General features: G+C 37.6%; 1 protein-coding gene across 5 annotated transcripts in view; it reads left to right on the top strand.

The window, feature by feature from the left end:
• Nucleotides 1–26471, top strand: part of NRXN1 (neurexin 1) — a 1232227-nt gene that overhangs the window by 613868 nt on the left and 591888 nt on the right. For all 5 annotated transcript variants that reach the window (XM_062209424.1, XM_062209423.1, XM_062209422.1 and 2 more), the window contains 2 exons: nucleotides 8016–8189; nucleotides 15159–15278. In XM_062209424.1, coding sequence (XP_062065408.1) covers nucleotides 8016–8189; nucleotides 15159–15278 — 294 coding nt within the window. The remainder of the gene's footprint in view (nucleotides 1–8015; nucleotides 8190–15158; nucleotides 15279–26471) is intronic.

Raw genomic sequence — 26471 nt, 5'->3', positions numbered from 1 at the left:
CAGGCCCTTTTAAAACTTCACCTGAGGGCCATTTATGACCATTTTTCAAAGAATTTATAGATTAATGAGAAAATAAGACATTTACAAACAAAGAAATAAGAATCATGATTATCAGAAAAGTGGTTCAAAATTTTAAGGATACTCAAAGAGCATGTTTATGTGCAACTAGGGAAAAAGGGATACATTAGAAAGGCGGGATTTGAGGCCAGCGTCGTGGTTTAACAGGCTAATCCTCCGCCTTGTGGCGCCAGCACAAGGGTTCTAGTCCCGGTTGGGGCGCTGGATTCTATCCCAGTTGCCCCTCTTCCAGGCCAGCTCTCTGCTATGGCCCGGGAAGGCAGTGGAGGATGGCCCAAGTCCCTGGGCCCTGCACCCGCATGGGAGACCAGGAGAAGCACCTGGCTCCTGGCTTCGGGTCAGCACGATGCGCTGGCCGCAGCGGCCATTGGAGGGTGAACCAATGGCAAAAAGGAAGACCTTTCTCTCTGTCTCTCTCTCTCACTATCCACTCTGCCTGTCAAAAAAAAAAAAAAAAAAAAAGGTGGGATTTGAGTTGAACCCTCCAAAGTGAATAAGATTTTGAAATAAACATAGAAAGGAGAAAGGCATTCATGATATAAATAACTTACACTGTAGACAGTGATGGAGCAGAATGAAAACGCAGGGATGGAGAAGTGGGAAAATTATGGTTTGACTGAAGATCAAGGTTTAGGTAGAGGATTGACACTGTCTCAATCCCTGGCCGGCAAATGTTATTGGGAAAGATAGGCCAATGTTTATTAAAAGTTTTGGAGGAAGTATAATTCAAAATCTTGAAAACTGCTGAGCCTTAGACCTTATTTAGATGATAGAAAGAAAGGTATTAAAGATATCAGAACACAATGGAGAGACTGATGTGATGTTGATAAGGAGGCTGGATGGAGGCAGGAACACCAAATAATGCATTATTGCAAAAAAAGGTGTCCAAGGGGAAAGCTAGAGAAGAACAGAAAATGGGAATGAAAATGGAGGGGCAGATGTCAGAAGTACTGGCAAAGTGGAGTCATCAGTCCTTGGCTCTTATTTAAATTTAAGTTGTGAAATAAGGAATAGAGTTAAAAATGACTTTGATATTTCAATCTGGGTAACAGGTAGACTAGAAATGTGACAGTTACAAAACGAGGAAGTCTAGAAGTAGTTTCCCAGTGGGGGAGTGAGTGATGGTTTCATTTTAGGCTGAACCTAGAAATCCAGGGCAAACCTAAAGAAACATTTTCACAGGTATTTCCTGCAGAAGTAAAATAGGTTGTTCTGTGACAAAGTCTTTTATGTACCAGAGAAGACTAAGATATATAGGTATGAAAGGACAAGTCATAAATCAAATTGATGACACTGAGAATCTCCTCAGTAATAAAGTTTTAATATTAACTCATCTTTTCCCCATAGAGATCTATTAAAGACACAGATCTTGTATCTAAGAGCAAAATATCTACTAGAATTGTCTCTTTCACTTCAATGATGAATATTTGGCTTACTCAACTTAGATGTGATCTTGGATAGTGTTTGTTATTCAATGATATGTCTTTGGTTATAAACAGTTTCTGTTGTCTACTCATAAACTCAAATAAGTCAGTGAAATGTTATTGACTTCTCATGCTTTTGCTTTCAAGTTATTAAATATAATTTAAAATAAATCTGAGTCACAGGAAATCAGACTTATCCAGAAAAAAATAAAAACAAATATTTGATAATCCCCAGGAATGTTTGATAATTTTTTTTCTATCTAGCAGAGTACATCTGCTATTGAGAGAGGTTTATATTTAAATTGTCTCCCTTCCACCCTCCAAAAAGCTGTCAATATATCTGGTAAGATCTGACCTGAAGGTGTTTCTTTATGACTCTTCAATGAGAGATAAGCTAGTGACACATTTGAGGGGCAGACTTTGATTGTTTCCTAAGGGTAAAAGAGGCACCCTCCCTCAGGTTATGCTCAGAAATTAGCCCAGGCTGATTGTGCTTTTTCTGCCAGTCAATCACAAGAATTAAGAGAAAAGTTAGAGTTGCTGCCAAATTTTCTATCCTCTTGGAGTGAAGCAGCTAGAATTGTGCTTTATCTGGTCTTTTTGTAGGAAAGGAAGCCAGTATGTTTGTGGTTTCAGCCTTTTTCCTCCAAAATGCCACTTACAGGAGTTAGCAGGAACCTCTCTAAGTTTCCCTAGAGTTTTAGCAATCAAAATTTACAAAGCAATTGTGCTTTTAATGTATGCTTTTTTAATTAAAATAGAAGTGAGATGTGTAAGAAGCATAAAAGAGTACATATGAATAATTAGGAAAGCTGAGTCAAAGAACTAATTATACCTTGACACTTCCATTCTGCTGCTGTAAGGCAGTGTGGAGTCCTTGCTCTGATTCCCTTATGCTCCCTGTTTTAAGAAAAGAGCAAACCTCCTATCTCTTCATGTATCTGCTTTTGGTGCATGACTTCCAAGCCATGCCTGCAAAGCTAAGCCCCTGTTCCCTAAGTCCCAGGTTCATATCCTTGGATTCCTATAGGACATACCTACTCAAATTTCACGTGTTTAATGTTCAATGCAATTTCCTCTCTTCTCCAGATTTTTACTGCTTTAAATTTCCTAGACCTCTAACCTGCTTGGGGTTGATCCTTGGGCTTCTTGCTGTCTTCCTCACCCCCCCAACCAGTAGTCATATTCTATTGTATAATTAAAAACTTTGCTTTAGATTTTCTTATCCAACATTATTTGCACTATAAAATCAAACACTAAACCATCCCTCTTCCAGTCACACCTGGTCTTTTATCCTGCTTTTTGAATGCCATATTCACTTTGTTTCATGGAATATCTGTACCATTCCCCATGTCTGTTACCTCCATTTATGTGATCATAAGTAATGTCTCTTGTACTTTCTTCTGCTCTTAGCTCTTCTGTGATACTCTTCTTTTCAACCAAGGTCCACAAAAACTTCATTTCTCTGATCTTCTAAGGCATATTGAACCCAAAACTACAAACTGGCTCTTGACCTTCATATAAATTTTTTTGTCTTTTAATCTGTTTGCATCAGATTAGAAAATATTTATCAGGTAACTTTCCTGTTTCTATGACTAGATCCAGTGCTGCTTTGGTGTCAAACAGTATATCAAAGGAGCCCCTTGCATTTCCATGTATACTATAATGCAATATGTACTTCAAGTGCACCAATGACTGTAAAACAAATCAGATAAAATGAGTGTCATGATAGACTTGTGATTTTGCCATTTTGTTACTTCATTTGTACTAAAAACAAACCAGACTTCTCATTCTTCTATATTTCTCAGTGCAGTCAACATAGAATGTGGTACACCATTGTATGTAGTAGATGTCGGATGTATCAACACAGACATCCCTGTATGAATCATGTGCTGAGGACAGGTTTTACATACATTCTCTGTAATCCTTGTGGCCTTGCAAAGTAGGCATTATTATCATTTTGCAGATGATATGTGAAACCATCAATGACTTTATATAACTTAACCTGCCTACACTAAGACAGGCAGTAAGTAGCAGAGCCAGGAGTTGTAGCTTGATATGACTAATAGGCCTGTTCACTACCACTACTCAATTACTGGGGAATGAATGCTTGCAATATCACCTCTGGTCATTCACAGCTTTCTCTAGGGGAACATAGCTCTCATGTATATGTGGTGCTGGAGATATGAATATTGTTGAGATTTCTTTAAGAAGATTGTTCTTCAAATATTGCAGATTGACTTTATATGTATTCTCTATATCTTTTTCTGAAAAATGCCCCAAATCTATCTTTGCCTTATTAATTAAATGCCTGGCCTACTTAGTATGAATAAAAGTCAGACACTCAGCTCAAGGAGGTAATGGGTTAGCTTCAAATCTATAGGAAAACTTGGCTCTTAGTGGATGTCCTTCATGGCTCTTGTTCACACACAAGGTCATTAAGAAGTTTATCTGCCTTTACATGCATAGGCCTTTGCTTGCAAGGACCCATTAGTGCTAATGGGTCATTTTCCCTCCATCACTCCAAGGATCAAAAGGAGAAGCTGCATCTTTGATGAAGTGGTGAAAGTACATAGGGCTTAAACCACTTATGGATTTCCTTTGTTCTGTTCATATAGAAACCCACCAAGGCACTGTAGACCATAGCTATATGAGGAATATACACACACACACATACACACGCACACAGTACTAAGTGGTGGTACTAAGTGCAGCTTCAGTAATGAAAATAAAATGAATCCTCTACTTGTAAAGACAAATTCAGCCACTTAGGTATATTTGAGGCTTGTATCCTTCACTGCCTAGACTGATATTTTGTGCTCTTTATTAACACAGGGGAAAGATTATTCATTCTCTTCATTAAGCTTTTAAAAGTTGGCAGGAAAATAAGTTTGCTAGTAGGAAAAATTAGGAATGATGGTAGGAAGTGAGGACAGGAAGGAAGGAAGTACTTTACAATTAGCCATCTCCACGTGCATTGCCTTACCCTTCTTCTCTCTTTCTTGAAGCCGGTCTCTTTTGAACTCACTCCCTCAGGTAACTGACCATCACTTACTGAATGTCCTCTGTGCTTAGATCCAAGTACAAGCACTATGGGAAACTCTAAAACAGACACTGTCTCTCTCCTTTAGGAGGCTGCAATTACAAAAAGGAAGATTGGTTATCAAAAATTTGGCATCTATACATAACTTTCAGTACTAAGTTCTGTATCTGAAAAGCCTGAAGCAGTTACAGGAATTCTTCACTCATTTCCCCACTGATCTCTACTATTGCATTCGTTAGACCTTGTGGGGATGTGAGATTTCCAAACAAATTTAGTTCAGTGAATAAATACAAGGAGTGTTTCTTTGCATTGATATCTGACATATAAAACTATAAATCTTAGCCTATCATCTCTAATGTTCAAGAAAGGTAACTTTCTCTATATTCTAGAACTCATCTTGGTTTCTGTTTGAGCTCTGATTTTTTGAATTAGTGGAAATATAATCTCTGGCCATTTTAGTCACCTTCGTTCCCTGGAGTTATATCTTAATTATTGGTGGCGGGTTTGGCTTCCATTTTAACAGATTTTAAGAGGTAGAGGGAGATTGGATGGAAACTGATCTCAGATATTATATTGTCAAAACTCAGGTACCCACTGAATTCTTACCTAGCATCTTCAATTTTGTGTGCATGACTTCACCAGGTCAGCCTTTCCTGCTATTTCGGTGCCACTCTGGAAATTATTATATTGCTTCCACAGCAGTGGAGTACACAGAGTTCTGTGAGGCCGACTAAGCTCCTAGCATGTCTGTATCTCCCTTGCAGTCATTTCTTTTCTAGGATCTCACTGCTGTCTTTGGTTTGTCCCGAGAAAATGCACACAGATCTATGTTACACTGCTAAACCTACCTGAGATTTTGACACCCACCCGAGCTGTGCCCTTAAATTAGAAAATGATGAAGTCTTTTGGCATTCACTAATGGCTGTGTTTGCACAACTGTGTTCCTCCAACTTTATCTCTTGCTTGCCCTACTTAGGAGGACATGGGAAGTTTATCCTCTGATTTGTAAATACCTATATGTATGTTCTGTCTGTTTCATTCCTTGAAGAGGTTTGGTTTTTAAGACTCAGATACAGAAGGCATATTTTCTGTCTTTGATTTCTGATTCATGTTCTTTCTCTGAGGCAACTAAAATACAGTGGCTTGACATTCCAGTGAGAGGAAAGACAAAGGAGAGAATGGAAATATGGAGGGAAAATCGAGTAAGATTTCAAAAATAGTATCCTGTCTCAGACTAAAACATGCTATGCTGTAATAAAAGATGACAGTTAGTAGTCAAAAGGATTTTTATTCTATTTAAGAGGTGAGGAAAGTAAGCCTATCTAGTCCCAATTACATATGATCAGGGGCATCCTTGTGCTGTGCTTAGAGCTCTAGTTAGTGTGTCAAGGGACCAATGTTCTTAGGTTTTAAGGTTAAATGACTTGAACAAGCCTCATTGTCACTATTTCAACGTACTCACTGATGCAGTTCAGACTGTCAGATCTGTGTCTTGATTTTATTGTATTCAGAAGCTAATAGGTTAGCTTAATACTGTTCATTGGATGCTGGCAGAAGACACAGCATTTCAGGGTTGGAGGCCAAACTCATGGCTCAACAAATAGTCTTTCAGCTCTCCTTTCTTTTAAGTCTCATGGAAAACAACACAGAGGGGCCTGGATCAACATTAGCAATGCAGGGGTTTTGTGTTACACTGGGGAAAGATGGGTCAAGTGACGTGAAGTTGGATTCAATGGCCAATGTCAGAGTGAAAATTTCAATGGCATGAGAACTTGAAGGTGTAGCCAAGAACAGCTTGTTAACAGAACATGTAGGCAGGAGCGGTGTATTATGAGAACATTCCCGTGTTTTCTGCATTGGTAAAGTGTTTACTAGAGCCAATGAGTTATACCTTCTGATTGTCACCCAGATGTGGTAAATGAGCTGCAATAAGAAAAGAAAAATCAAATGTGGATTGCAACTGCTTTTTCTTTTTAAGTTGTTATCGATAAAGTTGGGGGATTCCAAACCTAGAGACACAGAGATTATAAATCTGAGAAAAAATGTTTCATTAGAATCTGCAATAAAGTTTGGAAAATAAATAGGAAACTTTCTAACAGACCTCAAAGCATCATAGAGTTGAAAGTGGTGTCACTTTCCCCGAAGAGGAAACACCTGAAGAAGGGTGTAATGTTTGGCTATAAACAGATATAGGTAGTGAGGAAGAAAGCAAGATGGGTCCAAGCTGGGGAGAGTACAGAAGTTCATTTTGCCATTACAGAGAAATTCTGTGTGGCTAAACAACCCAGAGTTCTCTAAGCAATGGATAAGCGTGGTAATGCCCATGGACGCTCATGTATGTTTACTTTGACAGGTGCTTCCAATATTTCATTTAATTCACTCCTGGTAGCAATTCTATGGGATGGATCCTACTCTTCTCATTTTAGAAATGAGTGCACTAGGGGCCAGCGTTGTGCTGTAGCAGGAAAAGCTGCCACCTTCAATGCAGACATCCCATATGCCTGCAGATCTTCCATCTGCTGATTCATTCCCCAGATGAGTGCAATGGTCAGGAGCTTCATCAGGTCTCCTACTTGACTGACAGGGTCCCAAACACTTGGACCATCTTATGCTGCTTTGCAACACAGGTATCCCATATGGTTTGTGTCCCTGCTGCTCTTGCTTCCAATCCAGCTCCCTGCTAATCTGGGGAAAGCAGATGGAAGATCTCTGTCTCCGTCTTTTCCTCACTCTCTGTAACTCAGATTTTCAAAGTAAATAAGTCTTTAGAAAGAAATGTATTACTAATAACCAGAGAAACTTCTGGAGGCCATAGAGTTGGTAAATAACTGGGCTGCGAATTTTTTTTTAGAGATTTATTTATTTATTTGAAGTCAGAGTTACAGAGAGGCATAGGCAGAGAGAGAGAAAGAGAGCAAGAGAGAGAGAGAGAGAGAGAGAGAGAGAGATCTTCCATCCACTGGCGCTCCCCAGATGGCCGCAACTGCTGGAACTGCACCAATCTGAAGCCAGGAGCTTCTTATAGATCTCCCACACAGGTGCAGGGGCCCAAGGACTTGGGCCGTCTTCTACTGCTTCTCCAGGCCATAGTAGAGAGCTGGGTCAGAAGTAGAGCAGCTGGGGCTTGAACCAGCGCCCATATGAGATGCTGGCACTGCAGGTAGCAGCTTCACCTGCTATGCTACAGCGTTGGTCCTGATTTCAGTGCAAAGGTTGGCATCTTCATGGCCACACAGGCATCTCTTCTTGCCACTTGGCCACACCATATCCAACTCCTTCAATTTTCTGTGGAAGTAGCTTTCAGAAATTTCTTCTAGTGCCAATATATTTTAAGGAAAGTATCTAGTCAGAAACTTGCTTTTTAATTAACGTAAGAAAAAATAATCCTCAGAGTTTTGTTCCCTATCCTACTATAAATTTAAAGTCAGTACCATTTCACTTTTGTGACAAAGACTTTGATCTTTCCACAGGTGACCTGTACATAGGAGGAGTGGCTAAAGAAACATACAAATCCTTGCCAAAACTTGTCCACGCCAAGGAAGGCTTTCAAGGCTGCCTGGCCTCAGTTGATTTAAATGGACGGCTTCCAGACCTCATCTCAGATGCTCTCTTCTGCAATGGGCAGATTGAGAGAGGATGTGAAGGTACTAGATCTCTGTATTTATACTCTACCTAATTCTAAGTCCCCCTATAAATGAGACCAGGTCTCACTAGCCAGTAAAATTATTCTAACTGGTTGAACTCCCACTTGGGGAGTTCATCCCATGGATCTTAAATTTTCCAGACTGTTTGTGTATCCACACTAATGCCTGTTGTAAAATGAGAGGTCTATTTATGACTTTTGTTATATTCTGCTTCTTTGCATTCAACAGTTCATTTAATTACTATGTTGTCTGTTCTGCATTGATTTATGATATTAACTAGATACCCATTTAAACTACAAAATAACTTGTTCCAATATTAATAAACTCTAGTCCATTTTTAAAAATCTACATTCAATAAAGTATAACAAAAAATGAGATTCAGACCCTCCACTCTCAAATCTCAAACTGATTTGTGTATACCTGACAGCAGGAGTGTATCTTGAATATTATCAGTTTGCTTTAGTAGAAATAGGTCTCTTGTATTCCTCAAAGCTCATACTCCATACTGTACCAATGCACTCCAATATCTCCTGTTCTGTTGTGCTATCAGGCCATGATTGCTACTTATATTTGGGAACATTTTCACTTCAACACCTGAGATCATTTGAGCCAATTCTCCCTCCACTCCATAAATGTAATTTAATCACACTGTCATGATTTGTGTAGCTCAGGATGTGTTGCTACTACTTTAATGTTGTACAGGGTTTAGGCCATTTTGAAAAATTTGGATTCATAAAATAAAATATCATAGGGAGGTGCAGAAGAAAGAAGTATGAATTCCTATTACCCAGGTGATTATAAATCATTTCTTGTCAGCCAAAACAATCCCATTATATATAGCAATTACCTAAGTACATAGGAACTTTGTATTTGAAAATCTGTTTTTTTCTCTCTGCAGCATATGTTTCCCTGCAAAATCAGGTGAAATTCAGGCTGTGTTTTAATAATGCCAGAGGAGAAGCTTGTTAAAGCCTTTGTTGAATTCATTTTTAATGTTATTGTTACATTTATTTTTTTGTTTCACATTTTGAAATAACACTTCAGTAAAATGAAGAGAAATTATGTGTTTTCTCCTTTTACCATTTTAGCAAATGACACAAAATTGCTAAGTGAATGAATTCCCTCTAATAGATGGAAATAAAGAAGTGGGAAATGACTTCGGTTCTCAGAGATGGTATAATTAATGAGAATATGTAGAGTTATTTTTTTAAGGAAAAAGTTGCTACAAACTCATTTGAAAAGTATTTCTCAAACATACGCCTTTCTACAAGTTGCTTGGCAAATGACCATTTCTTGGAGGCAGACACATTTACAATTAACTACCCACAAGATAGAAAATAAGACACAAATACACAAAATCCCCACTGCTGACATATGATGTGAGTGAGTGGGTGGAAGGAAAGATAAATGGGAACAAGATGTACTAACAAAAGATATTTGTAGTTATGATATTTGGTGGTGTTTTCCAACATAATCTATTAAGTTATTTTATTATGATGACTAATTACATTCTCCTGGGTAGCCTTAATCTACTATTTAAATACATTCAGTACATTAGAACATTGCTTCTTCCTTACCTTATCTAAGATGCTTTCAATATCTGAGTTTTAGGAATTCTCACCCTTTTTCACTTCCTTTTCTTTACTCTTAAAATATTACCATGCTCCTGCCTTTCTATCCTGAAACTTTCCTAATTCTTTCATTCTAATATCAAAGCTAACACTTTTAATTTATGATTGTTTTTACCTTTGACGATTACTAAGAATTGTCTTAAATGTACCTATCTTTGGTGAAATTGATGAGATTTACATGTTGTGGGACTAGTGATTAAATTATAGATAGATTATCTTTCTGGAGGTTGTTGATTCTTGACATTTCAACACAAATCATGTTGGAATCACTTAGCTGCCATATTTTAATGTAAATGTTTTCATTATTAATTTCAAATTTACAAAATAAAAATTTTTGGGTAGCAATACAGTTCCCATAAGGCCTTCTTCCCACTGCCTCTATTAATATCTCACATTAATATATTGTCAAAATGAACCACACCCAGCTTCTCCAATTTTTTTAAAAAGATTTATTTATTTATTTGAAAGTCAGAGTTACACAGAGAGGAGAGACAGAGAGAGAGAAAGACAGAGAGAGAGACAGAGAGAGAGACAGAGAGGTCTTCCATCTGCTAGTTCACTCCCCAATTGGCCTCAACAGCTGGAGCTGTGCTGATCTGAAGCCAGGAGACAGGAGCTTCTTCCAGGTCTCCCACGTGGATGCAGGGACCCAAGGTCTTGGACCATCTTCTACTGCTTTCCCAGGCTATAGCAGAGAGCTGGATCAGAAGAGGAGCAGCTGGGACTAGAACCGCCTCCCATATGGGATGCCAGCGCTTCAGGCCAGGGCTTTAATCCGCTGCACCACAGCACCGGCCCCATTCTCCAATTTTTTTTTTTTTTTTTTTTTTTTACAGGCAGAGTGGACAGTGTGTGAGAGAAAGAGAGAGAAAGGTCTTCCTTTGCTGTTGGTTCACCCTCCAATGGCCGCTGCGGCCGGCGCACCGTGCTGATCTGAAGCCAGGAGCCAGGTGCTTCTCCTGGTCTCCCATGGGGTGCAGGGCCCAAGCACCTGGGCCATCCTCCACTGCACTCCCTGGCCACAGCAGAGAGCTGCCCTGGAAGAGGGGCAACCGGGACAGAATCCGGTGTGCCGGTGCCACAGGCGGAGGATTAGCCTATTGAGCCGCTGTGCCAGCCATTCTCCAATTTTTTAATCCAAATGTCTTTTATCCTTCCCACCCATCTTTGTCTCTAGTAATTAACACTCTGCATTTAGGTTGAGTTGTTTAAATGTAAACAGTATAAATCTGGCATAAACAACTAATAAACTTGTCAAGGTTTTGTGTCATTTCTACCCAGTTACCTGCAAAGCTTAGTGTCCTTTGTATGCAAAAAGTTCTTTTATTCCCTCAGTACTCACTTGCTGCTTTTCGTTTCTAATACATTTCAGTAGGCCACTTTTTATAAAAATTTTATTTATTATATATATAATATATTTTATCTATAAAATGCATTGAGCCCTATTTTAATCCGTTTAATGGTTCCCAAACATTACCCTGTATCAGAATCTCCTGGAAAATTGTTAAAAGCCCAGTTACTGAACACCAGCCCCAGGATTTCTGATTCACTAGGTCTGGGTGGGACCCTTACAAGTTTTAACAAGTTCCCAGGTGATGCTGGTGCTGTTGGTCTTGGGACTTGACTTTGACAGGTACTGCTTTGGTTGCATTTTTATAACATAAAACAGAGACAGGAAATCAACCAGTGAGCAGTGCCCAAACGTCAATATGTCTTCTCTACATAAAGTCCGTGAAACTTTTCATAGATAATCTTTTGTTAGAACTGTAACATACAGCCCTAAAATGTCTTATAAAAATCTACAGAAATGCTTCTCTTGGAACAAGCATTTCATGGAACATTCACTCCATATTGGAGTGCCTGATTTGAGTCCCAGATACTCCACTTCTGATAAGGCTTCCTGCTAATGTGCACCCTGGAAGGCGGCAGATGGTGTCTTGAGTACTTGGGTCCTTGACGCCTGGAGGGAGACCTGGCATGGGTTCTGGGGTCCTGACTTCAGCCTGGCCCAGGCCCAGCTGCAGAGAACATTTGGGGAGTGAAATGGCACCTGAAAGATTCTTCTCCCTCTGTCCCTCTCTCTCTCTGCATTTCAAATAAAATGAAAAAAAAAAAATTTAAAAAAGGAAAAGAATTATTCCCTTGTTGATTATCATAGCTCCCATTGATTAAGCACCTGTGGCAATGTGCTATTTCATTTAATTCTCAAAACTATAAATTAGGCATCACATTTATGAGATGAGGAAATTGAGCTCCAGAGATGTAGTGACATCTCAAGATCATACAGTTAATAAGTGGATAATACAAGCTTCAAACCCAAGTTTCTCTTACTTGAAAGCCCAGACATCTGACTGTTTTGCTGTGTTCTTTCTTTGGAGATTATAGTTTTACCTTCATTTTCCTCCCATTTTCAAAAATGTGCTTATTTTTAATCACTTAATACAAATGTCCTTTGGCTTGTTCTCAATTTTATTCAGTAATAAAATAAAAGGGACATTATGTAACTAAAGGGAAAATAAATTTGAAAGCTATGTCTTGTGCTAATGCCTGTCAATGTTTAAATGTTGTTTTCAAAAGGTGAGTACTCTGAAAAATGTGTCTTGTCAGGCATAGACATGCATTCTCTTGGAATACCTGAAATAAAAAAGATGTCATGATAATGAAAATAATAATAAAAATAAAGCATGTCTTTATGCTCAGAGTGTTGGCAAGTATTCTGAGTTACTGTTCTACAATATGGGCAGATCCATTTTTAGAATTGCAGTGCTACTATTTTTAGAGTTTAGCATTGTGTAGAAATTGCACTTCTGATCATTATTGGAATAGGCAAAAACAAAGATATGGGTCTTCATTAATTCCTATTTCTGCTGTTTCCTTTTGCTCCACAAATCAGGGAACACATAGCCACTCAGTAAAACAGCATCTGACCTAGACTGGGCAGACACCATTTCCTGCTCCTTACCTTATCTCAGGAAGAGATATTTGATGTTATATCGCTTTGAGGATTTTATTTTTTAAAAATGACTATTTTTAGTCTCCAACATCAAGGATAAAAATAAACAGACTAGGTACTTCTCATGGGTTGGAGCAACAATAATAACTGAGCAATTCTTAGCTCTTTGATGCAGTAGTTGAAAAAAATCTTATATCTATCCAAGTGTCCAGAATCTGGGAGATTATTATTAATACTAGTAGTATGTATGAAATCAGTTGTTGTTGTTACTGTTAGGATTAAAGTCTAATTAGGATTTGCACTATTGTGGTATCTGAATTTGAGAAAATTCACCTATATTAGGCTAACTTCATTAATTTTTAAGGAAAAATACCTTTACTGAGAAGGTTGTAATACAAAAATGATTATAAGGTAAAGGTTTAAAAAGTGCTTTGCAAAAGCATTATTTTATAGAGGCTAATTAGAGATAATTCCACTTTATTCGCTAACACAGGCACCTCAAAGCCTCTTACTATTAACAGCATTTAATTGGGCCAATGTCTGTATTTTCATAAAACCCATAAGACTGTATTTACTAGAAAAAATGTTTAATTTATATTCTGAAGCTCTTGAGGTAGACTTCATTGTCTTTTCACCCTTCTCAAAGATAGTCCTTATTAGTGAGGTCATGCTGTAATAAGTATTCATGAAAAAAAAAAGGTATTCATGAGAAGTCTAGAAAAAGACAAGTTTGCAGGTATAGGAAGCACAGATATAACTTTGAAATCCTTACGTGGAATAAACCCAACCTGATTAGAGCAAGGATGAGCATTTCCCTCTGAAATCCTACAGACATTTTCTTGATGATGAAGGATTGTATTACAGTTAGTTTCTTCCATCCTTCTTTCATCCACTTCAAATGATACTACACATTTTGATACCGTGTGTCACTCCAGAATCCATCTGTTGGCACTGAAGGGTTGGCACCCGAGTTTTAAGTCTTAATTCTAACAAAACAATAAAGGATCTAGAGGGGAAAACAGAAAGAGGTAATTGGTTTGCCAATGACCGGAGTTGTCACCCACCGTTTCTGCATGTGACAAATGGTACTGCATGTTCTAAACAGGCAACATAGTCACTTTGGTAATGCATTCACATCTATGCAAGACAGGAAAAAAAAATGAAAGCCCTTTCAGTTTTCCTTCATTACATGTCATTGGCTCAATTAAGCATTATGTATATCAACATATATACTGTAAAATTCTAATAAATTACTGCTTTCTCATTTTTGGCTTCTCTTAAAATTTATGGCTGTTAATATTAATTTGCTGAACATAGCATTTTCTTCTCTTTTACAGCAGCATGCTTTTTTGAATCTGAACGTTCTTCTGTGTTGGCCCCATTTCAGTATTGCTTACTAACATTTACTATATTTTGCTTTTTTTTTTATTTTGCTGACAAAGTTGCATTGATGAAAGCTGACTTGCAAGGTAGATAGCCCTGTGTGTATCAAACAAGACTGAAACCCCATTTGACACAGTGGAAACCCTAAAATAACATTTTACATTTTTGCAGTAACTGTTATTTGGGTTCAGACTTTATTTTTTCTTGAACATTCTTGAACGTTGTGCAAGAAACCTCATTTTGTAGCCTAGTTTGCTTAAAAGGCTTTCAGTCTTGAATATGTTTGTATAGTGATTACCTTTAGTGCTTTGATCATAGTTTTTTCAGTTCTTTGTTTTTCAGTGTTCTACTTATGATTCTTTAGAAATAGATTAGCATTCTTTCACTTGTATGTTAAATGGGGGCATGTCATTTATACAGACTTTTTTGTTATATGTTTAATTGCATGACATTGTTTAAGCATGTGAATCGATACTTGCCAACATACCTACCCAAAACACCCAGCAATCATAGCTTTATTCCTGGTTTGTGCAGGGACACTTGTGGATCTTCTCGGGTACTTTTGCATAACTCGCTTCAGTTATTTTGCTGATCTTTATTTCAGTTTCATGAAGTTACAATCTCCATTACTCATAGTGTCTCTATTCATTGGTCAGAAGTTAAGGAGATCCATTTATTTTCCAAAATCCAAATGACAGACTTATTGGTGCTGTAATAAGATTACCTGCTACCATGATCATACTAGAAGCTGTGTGCTTGCTTTTACTATTTGCTGTTTTAGTTTATTATTATGACACATTCTGTCCTGTATTTGAAACCTAAGAAAGTCTTCACGTTATAACTTCTCAGTTCCTAATTTAGGTGTGTGAACTAGAACTTTCCAAACTAGTTTGGACAAAGTCATTTGAGGTGTTGGCAACTACTATATGTAATTTAGCTCAAGTATAAAACAATTTTTAGATTGTGTTAAGAACCCAAATTTCTTTTTCGTTTGTTTCCCAGGGCCCAGCACAACCTGCCAAGAGGACTCGTGTTCCAATCAGGGCGTGTGCTTACAGCAGTGGGATGGCTTCAGCTGTGACTGTAGCATGACTTCCTTCAGTGGGCCACTCTGCAATGACCGTAAGTAGCTGAGTATGGACTGATACTCACAGTTAATTCCAGTTACTGTTTGGTATTCAGGATCTGAATCTGGGAGCCCTCGTGTTCTGAGTAAGTTGTTCTGTCATGACCAAGGAAAGTAGTGGTTTATAAAGAAAGGACTTTTTTAAAGCACTGAATTATTATTCAAGGATATTGTTAGCTAAATCCTGTGATGATCCTTTGGTTTTCAATTGTTTGTGATCTTTTAGCTTTGTTTCATTTTTACTGATAACAAAAAGCTTTCTTGTTTGTTACATAAGACGATTGCCCCTTAGTTTTTCAAAGGACCTTTAATTCCATGCAATTATAACTGAAGGCTGTGGTTTTAGGGAATGGTTTCAATTCTCCTGTTTTCTTTTTCCCTCTCTCTGTTTCTTTAAGCCAAATACTATCTTTTCCTTTAAAAACAGTGTTTAAACTTTGTACGTCATGTACTCTTCCTGATATTTTTCCCTTGTCGTTTTCTCCCTGTTGTCTCACAAAATGACAATAAAACACAGCATTCATATTATGTCACGGTGCCTAAACTATTTCATAGTTACTGGTTCCAAAGCTATACCATAGCAGCAAGGGGTTTGAAGTGCATTTAACTGTGATGACGTTTTGCTCCTTAATTTCAAATACACTCGATTTTATAGTATTTCATCAACATGATAAAAGCATTTTGCACAAAACATTGCATTCTGTATAGTAAGATAATATTCTTGATGGAGTCTCTTGGATGTTAAATAGAGTGCATGTTTTCTATTGCAAGTGATACAACATGTAAGTGAAAGCTTTTGAGTGATTGTATAGGGGATGCCATGACTGAAGGCTTGGGCTTTCCAGGATAGGCTGGAATTAAATATGGACTTAGAGTAAGACTAAGATTTCTTTATTTTGCCATTTGTGTATTTGTGACTCTGTTCATATGACTTGGTACATATGTCATATGTCAAGTGGGATCAGACTAAATATTGTACTGAGCTGAATTGTTGCAACCTAGTAATATAGTACAATATACCAGCTATCTCAGTATTATAAAAAATTTGCCCTAGAAAGAATAAACAACAAATATAAGCAAAATGCAAAGTTAAATCATACTTAGAAGAGGCCATTAATGGCCATGTAGCTATGAAGAAATAGTAGTCTCCATCCTATCAGTGTCACCTTCCATAGAATTATAGTAAACTTGGAGCAGTGAACATGTATCCAAATCACCAGACCTTTATAAATATTGTGTTTCTGCAAATCAAGTCATACTTGAAAACAATAACACCATTTGGAGTTCTACAAATAATGTTACACAAAGATTCATTAATACATATACATAAGCAAGGCAAAGAAAATACTTATAAATGGTTTTAAGAATGATATGCATGCATAGCCATAGAGTACTAACTTCTTACATTTGCTATTGCCTTGTGTAAAAGGACATAGCTTTTTTTCAAGGAGAAGCAGAAGACTGAAAATTTGTTATGATTTTACTGTAGCGAAGTTTTAATCCTGACTATTATCCTGACAGATGTATGGCCACATGTGGTAGTTAAGAAGGATTTTTTGGTATGAAAATATTTTTCATTTTGGTAAAGGACATTCTCTCCAGAACTTTGCTTAATCTAGTTTCCATGTAATACAGAACAGTTGCCATTTGGTTGCATCAGATTGTTTATTTTTCGATACCAGTTAAATAAGAAGAACATAATTGTCTGTAGGTATTTATTACACTTTTCCTAAACGAATGTCAAGGTCTGACCTTGTGTGGAACACAGTTTTAATGCTACTCTTGGATGATAGCAATGGTGGTGACAATGATATTTGTTATTTTCTTATAAATATGTAAATGTCATTCAGTAAATATGTCTCCTGATATGCCTTTTGCACAAATCAGCATTAAAATTACTTTGGAGAGCTCTCAGAATACATGCATTTTGAACAAGTCATTATATCTTAGTGGGTTTCCTGGAAATGTGAAATGGTTCCTTGGTTTGTACATTGCAGTTCCAGTGGTGAGGAGATGTAGGTAAAATCAATATTTAACAACTAATCTTATTTTCATGTCAATTATAATTTGTAGAACACACAGTAGTAATTGTTACTTTGAAAACATGCTGTCAATATGGCCATACAAGTAACATGCCACATTTTCCTTTTTAAATTGATCAAAATAAATCTTTTGTTCACAGTTATTGTTGTTCTGTAGGCGGCCCAAATAGAATTCGTGTGATTTCTAGGATTTTAAGAAGCTATTTTTCTGCTTAGAAGTTGACTTAACATAAAAATCATTTAGAATTTTTCATTTCTTAATGAATTTTCATGCCTTGCTTGGTTATTTATCCATAAATTCTGTGACTGCAGCTTCTAATTTCATAGAATCCAACAAAAGAAAATACGAACAAAACTTTTTTAATAGGGTTGAAGAGCACAATGTTACAAATGATACTTCACTTCCTCAGAATAGAAATTCTAAATGTCATATGTCTGATAAGTTTCAAAGAGTTAGAAAATTTTATTTATATTAGCCTGGAGATATAATTAACAATGGGAAGATGGGAATACTTTATAGCTTGTAAGTGTAGTCTTGGATAAATCACGCTAATTAATTGAACAGAAAGGAACCTTTCAAAAAAGAAGCACTTATGCAAAGTGATGCCAGAGGCTATTTTGCTTTTTAAAGAAATGTGTTTGTGAAACCCTTTCTTCCCTGGGAGATTGCCATCTAAGTGATCTACTCATTGACAAAGCAATTCTCTCTCTCTCTTTCTCTCTCTCTCTCTCTCTCCCCCAACTCTCCCTCTCCCTCTCACTCCCCCCACCCTTTCTCTCTCCCTCTCTCCCAGTGTGTGTGTGTATGTGGGGTAGTATTGTACCTCAACTCTCTCATTTCAGTACCAAGTTTTAGGTCCCCCGTATCACTTTTCTGGCTCATAGTAATTTCTTGATTTTCTCCCACTTACCCACTCTCCTTCAATAATCATATGCACCTCTATCATATGAATTCTATCATATGGTTAGTTTTGTCTGACCTAATAACCCTATAAGAGTGTATAATTTTCCTAGGAACCATATTCCCTTTTTTCGTTTTCGACTCATAAGCCCAATGTTTTGTATAGCATGTTTTATATAATTGGTGATAATAGTTAGTTACTAAAATGGTGTTAGCTAGATGCAGGAGCCCTGCAAAAACAATTCTGGTATGTCCTCAGTGGCCAAGGGGTACTCTCCCAATTCATCAATCTGGAGTTTGTGGGCTTTAAATGGTCTGACCTTAGCCTTTATTTCCATACTTATCTATAGCAGAACCTTATCCATATGGCGTGCTACTTTCAATTTACTGACTCATGGTTTTCTGAACAGCATTACACTTTCTAATTTCTTCACCATTGCTTATGCTAATTTCTCCACCTGGGAAATGCACTCATTCCACCTGGACTCTGTGCTTGAAGGAATATAATTCCTTTTTCATCCCATGGAAACTGCTTTGGTCCTCTGAGCTGGACACTACCTTTTGTTCTTTTGCAGTCCTAGGGCAATAATGTATTATTGTGTTTTGGGGGTATTTGTGAGTGTTCTGTTAGTTGTGATCATTTATTGAGTGCTTTCTATGTGCCAGGTCTGTGCTAAGAGTATGCTATCATTCTGCAAACTCTGCCTGTCACCTCTTCATGGTTGCATACCCCACTCACAATCATCAAACCAGTGTGATATACAATAATCCTTTGCTGCTTTCACGCAGTGGCCCAGAATAGAATGTAACTATATTAGCTAATTTAATGTCAGGTTGCAGAAGATGAATATGGCTATGCTTGCATGGAAAACAATGAATATAATAACACTGTCACATTACATTAGTATGGAAATGTCGTGTGCCAAATTGCAGTTCAGCTTCGATGGTGTCTGTTACCATAAGGGGATAATACATCATGGTGCTATTATTTTGCTGCTATAACTTAGGAGGATGTGGGCACTGCTATTAAAAGACTATTTCAGAATACTAAACTTTGCCAAGGGAAAATCTCTGTGATGGGAATTTATTGTGTCTTTTGTGTAGAATTAGAAATATTCACTGAAACAAGAATGAAATACATTTGAATGGGATTTATTACCATGACATTTAAACATATCTTTAGCTTTGTTTCTCACCTTCTTTTGTTTGAAAAGAGAATCCAATATCCAGTGTTTAACATCAGTATCTGAGACAATGTAAGTGAATCATAAAATATATAAAAATAACTTTGGTCCAAGTAACATTATTTCTCTCCCATTTAGAGCCACCAGCAGCATTAAGCTGTGGGGTGACTTGCTGCTGGTGGTATTTAGGGTAAATAAAATTTGGCAATTAGCTACGTCCACAACCAGGTACTTATTGTGAGTGTGATGAATCTTAGCAACCTTGAATCATTCAAGCATTCAAAATGTTAGCCCTTAAGCTCTTTAATGCTAATCATAAATAATATTTTTTCATGATGCCTTAGAAGAAGTTCTGTGGGGAAACAGGGTCAGATTGTCTCAGGTTAAAACATAAAGGATTAAAATAGTATTCTAGGAGGCTGGAGCTGTGGCATAGTAGGCTAAACCTCCGCCTGCGGCGCCAGCATCCCAAATAGGTTCCGGTTCATGTCCCGGATGCTCTTCCAATTAGACTCTCTGGTATGGCCTCAGAAAACAATAGAAGATGGCCCAAGTGCTTGGGCCCCTGTACCTGCGTGGGAGACCCAGAAGAAGCTCCTGGCTTCTGGCTTCGGATTGGCCCAGCTCTGGCTGTTGCAGCCATTTGGGGAGTGAACCAGTGGAAGGAAGACTTCTCTGTCTCTCCTTCTCTCTGTCTGTAACTCTGCCTTTTCAAATAAATAAATAATCTTTAAAAACAGTATTCTATCCTGAGTCACAATGAAAGGAAATAAAACATAATGTATGGTAGAGAAATGTAATATAGATTAAAAGTGTTTCCTGCTACCATTTTATATAAACTTATCTTTGTTCCCCTTGTTGGCAATAAATATCATAAAAGTAGATGCATAAAAGGAAGCATTGATCTTTTCAAATTGCTGTTGGGCAGTTACATAACAGTTCCAGGCTGTATCTATAGAAGAGAAGTGGGAGAAAACCCCAAGACAATGGAATCAATTATTGAGTATTTACATTATCTAGATTAGTCTCCTGACCTGTTCAGCCACTAAATGTTACTCTAAACTGTTTTTTTTTTTTAAAGAATTATTTATTTTAAAGACAAGTTACAGAGAGAGGTAGAGCCAAAGAGATAGAGAGGGGTCTTCCGATCTGCTGGTTCAATCCCCAATGGCCAGAGTTGAGCTGATTCACAGCCAGGAGCCAGGAGCATCTTCCAGGTTGGGTGCAGGGGCCCAAGCACTTGGGCCATCTTCTGCTGCTTTCCCAGACCATAGCAGAGAACTGGATCAGAAGTGGAGCTGCCAGGACTAGAACCAGCGCCCATATGGGATCCAGCGCTACAGGCTGGGGCTTTAATCCACTGCGCCACAAATGCCGGCCCCTTTAAACTGTTTTATACTTTCTCGAAATGCTGCCAATTTCACCCCCAAAAATCAAGAGATGAAGGCCTAGTTGGAATCTTTAGTTTAAACTATAGGTTTCCCCACTGGTGTCCTCTAATTTTTCTGTCTCGATTTGAACTCTGATATTGTGGATCATAAATTGGCTCCTTGACTGATATCTTTCACTAGAGATTTTATCTAAGTTTCAAGGTGGACTTTGATACTGAATTGAGATGTTGCTGCCTTATCCCACAGGAGCATAACTAGCCAGAGCTGCAAGGGGAGAAGGTTTTGCCAATCACCTCCTTTAATTATCTTCAAGGTGTACTATTTCAAAGTGATCCCTGACAGTAGTTACTATCTGAGTACTTTTCTTTCTGTGAGTGCCTTATGCTTACTTTGCCTTCTAGCCATAGCAACACAGTGCAGTAATCAAGGTAGGCTGGGAACCTTAATCCAAGAAACTAATTTTTGAAATTTAAGGCCATGAGATTTAGTTTTATGTCTGTAAAGTGATATTATTTTTCTGTAAATGATGAACTTAAAGGCCTTGTGAACAAAGTTAAGATAAATCACAGTGAATTATCAGAATCCTGCATAACACTAAACAAATGCAAACACTAAACAAGTGCAAAGAATAAAGAAGGTAGGCGTGTGCGTCTAGGGCAGAGATGGGGTGCCCGCAACCTGTATCCGAGTGCCTTAGTTTTAGTCATGGCTCTGTTCATGATTCCAGCTTCCTGCTAATGCACACCCAAGAAGCTGAGTCCCTGACACCCATGGGTGATTGAGTTTGTGGCTCCTGGCTTCAGTCTGGCCTAGCCCTGGCTGTTGTGGGAATCTGTGGAGTGAACCAGCAGATAGAAGATTTCTCTGTGATTGTCATCCATCTAGCTGTCTGTCTGTCTGTCTCTGCCTTTCAAAATAAGTAATCAAAAACCAATATATTAGTATCCAGTTATTAGTCAAGAAGATATGTGAAGAAAATAAAACGTTAACTACTTCCCTCACTTTGTGGAATTAAATTATAAAAAATATTTTTAAAAGAATAGGATTAAATATAATTAGATTAAGCTTTAAGAGAGATTTTCTTTTAAGCAAATATAATTGTAATTGCATTTGGAAGGAAATTTTACATTAGTCATAGGTTGTATATGTGTACTTATTTGTTGTGGATATGTCCAGCTAGTACATAAGAAGAGCTACACAAATTTTTATTTAGATAATAACATCTAGATAATAACATCTTTTAATGCTAATAATAAAAATAGTAGGTATTATATGGATGCAGTTTATATTTTATAAACCTTATATATATATATTTTTAAAAGATTTATTTATTTTCTTTACTTGAGAGTCAGAGTTACACATAGAGAGGAGAGGCAGAGAGAGGTCTTCCATCTGATGGTTCACTCCCTAATTGGCCTCAACAGCCGGAACTGTGCCAATCTGAAGCCAGGAGCCAGGAACTTCTTCTGGGTCTCCAATGTGGGTCCAGGGACCTATGGACTTGGGCCATCTTCTACTGCTATCCCAGGCCATAGCAGAGAGCTGGATTGGAAGTGGAGCAGCTGGGAATAGAACCGGCGCCCATATGGGATGCCGGCACTTCAGGCTGGGGCACTAACCCACTGCGCCACAGCACCGGCCCCATAAACCTTATATTTTCAAAAAACTATTTTAAATTTAAAAATGAGACAATTGAAGCAGAGATAGTTTAAGTAACTTATTTGGACTGAAATGATTAGTAATTGATAAAAGCAGAATTTGAATGTAAGTCTATTCTCAGTGCATATTCTTCTTTGTACCCTCCCTCCATCCAAGAGGAACACATTTGGTGTCATTGCTGTTGAAATTCTCCAGCTACAAAATTCCTGCAGAAGTTGTATTGAATGGAATTTAAAATTGTGTTATTCCCCTCATGTACTTCTGTTAATTCTTAGATTTAAAAAAAAAAATTATGCTTCATGAAACATGCTCTTCCCTTCAATTGTTCACTTGCTATTTCTAAAAATGAGCTGTCGAAGGCATACTGTCATTAACTTCCAGTTCCATTATAGAAGGTACTGATTATGAAAGAGAGATGGGAATTTTCTGTGATGTTTCTATGACAGCCTTTCTCAGTTTGTCAAAAACTATAATTTAATATTTAATAATGAAAGCAGCAAACTCTTTTCCAAAGTACCTTACCTGAATCTGATTCATAATGTATAGACTTGGAAATGAGCAGCTCAAATTCAGAATTTTGCTGACCAGTAAATGTCCACCACGTGTTTCATTGTGTTAATTACGTCTCATATTTTTCCCCTTTAAACAGTCATTGAAACAGAAAGGAAAAAAAAAATCAAATCTGGGGTCAGCAGTGTGATCTCTAAAGGTCTCCAGGAGGTACACACAAAGCACCAGAGAATTCATGGAGTCCAGGGCAGGAAAAATTCCTATGTGATTTACAGCAAAGACCCAGGGCCCCTCCTGTTTGCAGGGAAGAGAAAGAAGGCTGTATGGAAATGTGTAGAATCCAGAAAAAGTCAAGATAAAAATAACACTATGCTTGCCCTATGGAATAACTTAAGTGAGAAAGAAAAAAAAAAAGTACCTGTCCAGTGATCCTTTTTCTTTCCTTGAACAAAGCATTCTGCATCTTTAATGAGGTTTACTGTGGCAATTAAAATGTGTTGAATTCCTTTATCAGGAGGAGTTATGGTCTTCTCCCAAGCTCTGTGCTGTTATGTATTTGCACCTCTCTGGTGGCATTTTAAAGTGCAAGGGTGATCTGTTAGCTCAGGATGTTATAGAATGTATGATATTATTGACCTTAATGATCTACATTCACTCTCTCAGAAAAGAGCCTATAGAATGTGAGGCTTTATCTCCCCAGGATTTGAGATATAGGAAGCTACAAAGGCATTTTCTAACTTGAAATGGTTTCGGAATGGAACACATTTCATAAAAGAATCAACTGATATAGAAGGATGTTTAAAAAAAATGGGTCATGAACAAGGAGGAGGCTGTATTTGAAGGAGACAGTGGAAATTGTCTTTGTGTGGGTGTGAACACTTTATAAATACATAACTTATGACCCTTAAGGGAGAGAAACAGATGGAATAAGTAGCAGAAAAGAAAGAATGCATTTTGCTAGTTTTTTGTACTTGAGTAGTGCAGTGTATGTTTTGATATGTGGAAGCTCTTGAGGCCTCATCTGGATTCCAGCAGCTCATGGCGTACTGATGTTGTGAATGGTGGTAAGTAGAAGAAGGCTGTTGAATTTATTTACAGAACTTCTCAAGGTTATGACATCGTGTTGAAGTACCTCAGGCATGTTTCTAGGTCAAACCTTTGCTGGCCACTTGAATATCCAATGGGAAGCAATCCTAATTGAGGGTGCAGATTTATGGACTTTCTGCATATGCTGCTGTAACCGTGGTCCATCGTAAGTCTACTCTACTAGGCCCTATCCAGGGCAAGTGTTCGCTTTTACTAAATTAAAAACAGGGAAGTGTCAGAGAAATACACTCTTCTCAGCCGAGAAGACATCACAGAAGTAATTAAACTAGATTTTGATGTGTCAGGCACATTGCTTTTATTGTCAGTAACGATAATTCTATAAATCAAAACCTGGAAGCATTTTCAGTGTTGTTGAAGTGCTAAAGATAAAACCTAAGTTTCTTAAAATTAAATCTCATGAAACTAAAATTGATCGATGGAATACCATATGAGAGGCTGCTTCCCAAGTCATAACACAACCTCTCTTCTGAAATTCAGTGCCTGCAAGCTCTTTGATGATGATGATCATTTATTTTTAGCAGAATGCCACAAAGCTCTGGTGATATAAAGCTAAATAGAATAGGTTTTTAGTACTGGCTCTCACTCATGCTTTTCAGGTCAACAGGAAAATTCTCTCCCCACTACCGTGCTATTTCCTTTTCTAATGTTGGTAGATTTTATTGACATTAATTCTCCTGGCATTCTTTCCTTCAACATTTATGGTCCTGTAGTCTTACTCACCAAGTGCAACTCTAACCATGTGCTTTATCCCTCACATGCCTTGGCATCGGACTCATTGGCACTGGTGTAGCCGCTGCATGTTCTCTGTGTCTCCACCTGCCGAGTGACTCCTTGTCTGCATGCTCTTCTCTTCCCCTATGTCCACTTTATCTTTGTCAGCCATTGGACATCATCTAACTCAAATCAAGTCCATCCAGCATACGCCAGTCTTTGGTTACTGGGTGATTTCTTCTTATGTGAGACGAAGTATTTATTGTCTAAAGGTGCCTTTTTATGTATGTATTCCTTTGTTTTTCAGCTGTATGTTACATCCCATTCTATTTTGGTATTATCTCTCATTGTGCCAAGCCTATATTAAAGCTGAGAGTTTGAAGTTTGGTGTCTTGAAACCTCTGTTAAGTAGCTGATTTTCATGTGTGTGTTTATCCTTGTCCATTCATACAGTTCTTTTAATCATATGGATAATGTATGACACCAGGTGAAGGTAATTTTTTAATGCTTTATCTACTACTATAAATACATCTTTCATTGTCTTTATTCACCATAATAAAGACTGAGTGGAATTAGATATCTATGTAACTAGGAAGAAAACGTTTTGAGAAAGTTGTGTGTATGTGTGTGTATCTGGGAAAGTGTGTGTGTGTGTTTGTGTGCCTGCCCATGTGTACATACCATGAGGGATGATTGATTTAGCAAGCATCATTTTCTCTATTCTTTAGATTCCACTGAAATCCTGCTTTGTGTGTCATCACACAAAATTTAAATTTAACAAATGCTAGGACCTTCTGCCATTTTAAAATAAATACATTTTGTTCACTTTACTTTTTCTCATTAATTAGATGATACCTGCAGGAAAAATCAGATCACTATAAAAAAAAGCTAGACTGCTTGTTTGTTCTTTGTTACAGAAACTTTAAGATATTTCAATATATAGGTACTTTCTGGCAATACCATAAATTCTCTGGGGAAAATGATAGCATTTCTCTTATAATAGTATATTACTTATGTGCCTAACTGTAGCCAACCAGTATCCTTGAAAAATTCTCTAAGTGTTCCCATTACAAAAGCTACAGAAGAGCCAGATGCACATTCGGGGTGATATAGATGGAACTCAAAATATTCCTGCTGTTTTTCTTCCCATATTAAATATGCTAAATATAGTATTTCTATATTCAGCTGTGCTAAGAAGCCAATTGCTTTGGTCCAGTGTTTTAAGAGACGATATTGGAAATTTGTTTAGTAGGACCATGAGTATCTTCTACTTTCCATTGTACCTTCATGACAATCTGTGAAGTCCATGGTGACAGCACCAGAAGTAGATCTTGGTGTTGGAAGGTTGAGAAAAAAAGTTTTAAAAAAATCTAAAATCTAAATTCTAGAAGTACTAGACTTTGCCTATTTGAATGAATTTGAGGTAGTTAAATGAAGGGTTGTATTAGGTCCCTAATTCACAAACTGTGGTTCCTGGACTGACAGTGTCAACATAAACTGAATTTACTAGAAATCCATATTCTCTCGTCTTACCCCAGATCTCCTGAACCAGTAAATCTGGGAGTGGGACCCAGAAATCTGCATTTTAAGAACGGGCAGACAATTGTGTATACCTTCACATTAGGCTGGATAATCTCTGAAAACATTTCCCTACTTCTGAGCTTTCCAGCTAACAAACGACTTT

This window comes from Lepus europaeus, chromosome 13 (assembly GCF_033115175.1).
Source record: "Lepus europaeus isolate LE1 chromosome 13, mLepTim1.pri, whole genome shotgun sequence".
In the NCBI taxonomy this organism is placed as follows: Eukaryota; Metazoa; Chordata; class Mammalia; order Lagomorpha; family Leporidae; genus Lepus; species Lepus europaeus.
The sequence above is the reverse complement of the archived record's forward strand: the minus strand, read 5'-3'. Positions and strand labels throughout refer to the sequence as shown.